This window comes from Dipteris shenzhenensis, chromosome 15 (assembly GCF_047967505.1).
Source record: "Dipteris shenzhenensis isolate YYH24624 ecotype China chromosome 15, Dip_SZ_1.0, whole genome shotgun sequence".
NCBI classification, from domain to species: domain Eukaryota; kingdom Viridiplantae; phylum Streptophyta; class Polypodiopsida; order Gleicheniales; family Dipteridaceae; genus Dipteris; species Dipteris shenzhenensis.
Window position 1 is genome coordinate 7,685,477 of NC_141610.1, and position 5,371 is coordinate 7,690,847.

The following is a 5,371-nucleotide window of genomic DNA, read 5'->3' on the forward strand; positions in this document are numbered from 1 at the left end:
GAGAACTTTGCTTTATTTTGGGTCAACATGCGGCTTGTGGAGTCAAATGGCGATGCTAAGAACTGCCTCAAATGGCACGTCGATCGGAAGGGGAGACTTCACGCTTGGAGAAGAGGGTGGTTCAATAAGGTTGAAATACCTGGGAGCTGATTTCAGGAGCCCTTTGATATGCTTGTTTCAGTGTGCGGCTATTTGCAAGCACACTCAACACCAAAAAACGTCGCTTAGTGTAACCTAGAACGGAGCAACCATACACTTCCACAATGACTGCCCCTTCGCCGTCTCCATCCCACGCCTATGAAAAGGTATCACCTAGGACGCAGAGGGGTAGTATTGCCTACTTTGTAACATTTTTAACAAACAATTGCTAAATGGCAATCCGATTTGGCAACCTAGCTTGTATTTCCAATAGAGAAAACGTTTGTTAAAGACATTCACACTACTCAAGTAGCCCCAGTTCTTCATTTCATCAGCTCCATATCGCATGTAGAGTTCGACTCTTGACTACAAGTCTTCCACACTCACATTCTTTGAAACAGTCTAAAAATGGGGCTGCCCGATGTTCTTCAGGCAGTAACCAAGCATCCGGTGAAAAGTATGCAATGCCCTACACATAATAATACCATTGACAAGTCTCTTCTAGATCATGTTATTCACAGATTGGACACTAGTCGTAGCTATTCAGCATACCCTCTCTAGATGCAGATGCAACAAAGGCCCTCCTCTTACAAGTAGGGGCCCCGGAGAAGTTTCTTGGCTTTGTTCATATTTCGACAGTCACACTCATCTCTAAAACCTTTGAACTACCTGCCCTGCTCATCAGTGGCCTCCCTCTACCCTTCTTGGCAACCTCAACAATGTCGCATGCACCTTCAACACTCGAACTTGCCTTTCTCCTTTAGCAGCCCGTTGCTTCGCCGCACCATTGCTTTCCTCCTTCTCAGCTTCTCCAACCCCATTGTTGACCTCCTTGTGAGCTCGTGTGCGATTGATCCCTTTCAACTTCATCGCCTCCTACATCTTGCCTCCTACATCTTGCCTCCCGCCAACCTGCTCCTAAATGGTGACATCACATCGTGGGGAGCACAATTCGTGGGGGCCTACCCTATCATGAGTTTCTCAGTTAACTTGAGTTTGTGAAGGGAATCAATTTGGGGAAGCTAAAGTTAAATTGTGGGTGACGAAGCCCTAAAGTGAAGGGGAAGCAAAGGGCCAAGTGTGAACGGGACATCCCAAGTCTTGCCAAGATTCGAGACGCCGGTAGAAACTTCTGGAAACCCTTAAGTTCCCCATCTTCTTCTTCTTTATAGCATTCACCCTCCTGCGCCTCCATCGTTCCATACCACCATACCCACGCTTGAGCATCTGTTGCCCCTTCCCTCCCCTCTTTCTCCCTGCGCTCCATCTCTTACATTCCCCTCCTCATGGCGGCCGAAACCGAAACCTTCGCTTTCCAGGCTGAAATCAACCAGCTCCTCAGTCTCATCATCAATACCTTCTATAGCAATAAGGAGATCTTCCTTCGCGAGCTCATCAGCAACTCTTCCGATGTACTCTCTCTCTCTCTCTCCCTTGTTTTTTCTTTCATTTCCGTTGTTTCAGCTCCTTGAGCTTTTGGATCCCGGCTGCATGCCTCGCTTTCGTCGCTTGCATAGCCTTGACCTTTGAACGCTTGATATCTTCCCTAGGCTCTTGACAAGATTCGGTTCGAGAGCTTGACGGACAAGAGCAAGCTTGATTCGCAGCCAGAACTCTTCATTCATATCATCCCTGACAAAGCCACCAACACGTTAACCATCATCGACAGCGGTATCGGCATGACTAAAGCAGGTACGTTTAATTCTTCCGATTCTGCGACGCTGATGTTGTTCCTCAACGTCATCTACGATGGAGTCTTCCTTAGGTCGTCCCTTAACGCTTTGAAAATCGACAACTTGCAGATCTTGTTAACAACCTTGGAACAATTGCTCGCTCTGGCACGAAAGAGTTCATGGAAGCTCTTGCAGCTGGTGCTGATGTGAGTATGATTGGACAATTCGGTGTTGGTTTTTACTCGGCTTACCTGGTTGCGGAGAGGGTGGTTGTGACTTCTAAGCACAACGATGACGAACAATACATCTGGGAATCCCAAGCTGGCGGTTCATTCACGGTGACACGGGACTCTGGCGAGCCCCTCGGTAGGGGAACTAAGATAACTTTGTTTCTGAAAGAGGACCAGGTAGGTGTGTTCTGGCCTCTTATGTTTGTGGCCTCTTATGTTTTAAGTTAACTATTCATCTGTCCTTTTTATAGATGCGGGATCTAGTTTCTGACTCATGACTGTTTCCCCTCGCAGCTGGAGTATTTGGAGGAGAGAAGACTCAAGGACCTGATTAAAAAGCACTCCGAATTCATCAGCTATCCTATTTCATTATGGACTGAGAAAACAACCTCGAAAGAAGTCTCCGACGACGAAGAGGAGGAAAAAGAAGATAAAGAGGAAGAAGGCAAGATCGAGGAGATCGAAGAAGAAAAGGAGGAGAAGGAGAAGAAGAAGAAGAAGAAGGTCCAGGAGGTCTCGCACGAGTGGTCTCTTGTGAACAAGCAAAAGCCAATCTGGATGAGGAAACCCGAAGATATCACAAAGGACGAGTACGCGGCATTCTACAAGAGCCTCACCAACGATTGGGAAGAGCACCTCGCAGTGAAGCACTTCTCCGTGGAAGGTCAATTGGAGTTCAAGGCGGTTCTCTACGTCCCGAAGAGAGCTCCTTTTGACCTCTTCGACACAAGGAAGAAGCAAAATAACATCAAGCTGTACGTCCGCAGAGTTTTTATTATGGATAACTGTGAGGAACTCATCCCAGAGTATTTAAGTTTTGTGAAAGGGGTAGTCGACTCAGAGGATTTGCCCCTTAATATTTCTCGTGAGATGCTACAGCAAAACAAGATCTTGAAGGTCATTAGGAAGAACTTAGTGAAGAAGTGTGTGGAGATGTTCTTTGAAATTGCTGAGAACAAGGAAGATTACGCTAAGTTTTATGAGTCTTTCTCGAAAAACATCAAGCTGGGTATTCATGAGGATAGTCAGAACAGAGCTAAGTTTGCCGAGCTTCTTAGATACCATTCCACGAAAAGTGGGGATGAGATGACAAGCCTGAAGGATTATGTTACAAGAATGAAGGAGGGGCAGAATGATATCTACTACATTACTGGTGAAAGTAAGAAAGCTGTTGAGAATTCACCTTTCCTGGAGAAGCTGAAAAAGAAGGGTTACGAGGTGTTGTTCATGGTGGACGCTATTGATGAGTATGCCATCGGGCAGTTGAAGGAGTTTGATGGTAAGAAGCTTGTCTCTGCAACTAAGGAAGGCCTCAAACTTGAGGATTCAGAAGATGAGAAAAAGAAGAAGGAAGAGTTGAAAAGTAAATTTGAGCCTCTCTGCAAAACGATGAAGGATATTTTGGGTGACAAGGTGGAGAAGGTTGTTGTATCCGACCGTGTGGTCGATTCTCCTTGCTGTCTGGTCACCGGTGAGTACGGCTGGACTGCTAACATGGAAAGGATTATGAAGGCACAAGCTCTCCGTGATAGCAGTATGTCTGGCTACATGTCAAGTAAGAAGACCATGGAGATCAACCCGGAGAATCCTATCATGGATGAGTTGAGGAAGAGGTCCGAGGCTGACAAGAACGACAAATCAGTGAAAGATTTAGTACTCCTGTTGTTCGAGACTGCTCTGCTAACCTCAGGATTCAGTTTGGACGATCCCAACACGTTCGGAAATAGAATACACCGAATGCTTAAACTGGGTCTGAGCATTGATGACGATGCTACTGTTTCAGCTGGAGTTGATGAGGACATGGTCGCTGAGGACGATGCTGAAGTGGAGGGTAGCAAGATGGAGGAAGTCGATTAAGGTTTGTAACAGTTCGTGAGTCTATTGAAGGCCCTTATTCGTCAACTAATGGGCTGAAAAACTTGATTTGGCATGTCTCAATTGAGATTTTTTGTAGTGGAGATATGCTATAGCTTTTTCCTATCATCTTTCTTTAGCGGATTCTATGGATCTGTAATTCTAAGTTCTGACCTTTGAGATTAATCGGTTTCCATGAAAGTCTTGAAGCAAGAAGTTTTTGTGACCTACTTTCTAATGTACAATTTTTTGTTTAAATAGCTGAGATAAGGTTCTCACCTTTTCCCTTATGCGCCTATTTATAATTGAAGGCCGTAGAGAAATCTGTTGTGGGAAGGATTTGTGCAGTAATGTGCATTGTTGTGGATTTCGTTGCTAGGTGCGACGGAGGAGTCTGTCCTACGCGCTTTCACGCTTATGCTATGTTCTACGCGCTTACATCGCTTATACTGTTGTTTGCTCTAGCTTGTCATCTAGCCTTTGACGCTGCTACTTGTACATGCGTGACCTCAATCCCTTGTGAAATAACTTCTTAAAGGGGTACCGTTATTCACAAATCTCAATGATTTAAGAACTATGATCGGGGTTTGGATTGAGTTGGAGTCAAAAGTATTGAGTTGAGGATTGTCTAGTTACTGGGGTCAAAAGGATATACAAAATCTTGGGTAACTAGCTACATAACAATTTTCACACTGAGGTGTTTCTGCATCATTGAAAGCCAAAAGGTGCAATTTCTTTTGCCCAAGCACAATTAAGACAATTTTCTACCTTAGGGGCTTCTCGTGTGAATTAATGGATAACGGCAGTAAATAAAATGTTAATTAAATTTCTAGACATTGATGTTTCTAATAAAATCTTTTTGTTTTGTTGATTCTGTCGATTGTTGGTTCCTAAAATTCTATAGTGGATCATAGTAAAGGTCTTGTGGGTTGGTGAACAAGGATACAAACGAGACTGCAATTTTGATGAATCATGTTACTTGCCGTACCCTTGGTAGCTTGAGTGGCTTTCATAATAGGTCATCGTAATTTAACTCAACCTTGACGAATCCCACTTGACTTTCAAACCCAATTCCACGCCAAACTAAGAATGAGCCATAGTCTGCAATTCATAACATTTTTCTATTTCCCGTCAAGTTACATTGTTTTCATCACTCCCCCCATTTTCCGTCCTCCCCGCTCGCTTTTTCCTTATTTGTTGTCTCTCGTGCTTCCACTTCCTCCCCTCCATTTTCCAACCCTCTCTCTTTTTCGTCCTCTCTTGATTCCTTTCCACTACACCCCGCCTTTTTTCCCCCTCACTCCCCTTCATTCCCTCGCACCCCTCCCCATTCCGTCACTCCCTCCCCTCTCTCCTTTCTCCCTTCCTCCCCTCTCTCCTTTCTCCCTTCGATCCATTGATAACCCCCTTCCCTCTCCCACACTCCCCTTCCATACCTATGTCCATTCTCCTCCCCACTCCCATTCTCTCACCCAT

The 5,371-nt window shown here is 45.0% G+C and overlaps 1 protein-coding gene across 1 annotated transcript; it reads left to right on the forward strand.

Moving 5' to 3' along the window:
• Positions 1-1,310: 1,310 nt before the first annotated feature.
• LOC147893296 (heat shock protein 81-1) lies at positions 1,311-4,024 on the forward strand. The gene is made up of 4 exons (XM_087386247.1): positions 1,311-1,550; positions 1,689-1,830; positions 1,941-2,218; positions 2,336-4,024. Exons 1-4 carry the CDS (start codon positions 1,425-1,427, stop codon positions 3,896-3,898), a joined length of 2,109 nt encoding a protein of 702 aa, XP_087242373.1. The 5' UTR covers positions 1,311-1,424; the 3' UTR covers positions 3,899-4,024.
• Positions 4,025-5,371: the final 1,347 nt, after the last annotated feature.

What these genes read in the sequence shown, in the direction of transcription:
- LOC147893296 (XM_087386247.1), top strand. Translation starts at nt 1,425, where the DNA reads ATGGCGGCCGAAACCGAAACCTTCGCTTTCCAGGCTGAAATCAACCAG. An exon ending in TCATCAGCAACTCTTCCGAT is followed by an intron (nt 1,551 to 1,688) that starts GTACTCTCTCTC and finishes TATCTTCCCTAG; the next exon opens with GCTCTTGACAAGATTCGGTT. An exon ending in TATCGGCATGACTAAAGCAG is followed by an intron (nt 1,831 to 1,940) that starts GTACGTTTAATT and finishes GACAACTTGCAG; the next exon opens with ATCTTGTTAACAACCTTGGA.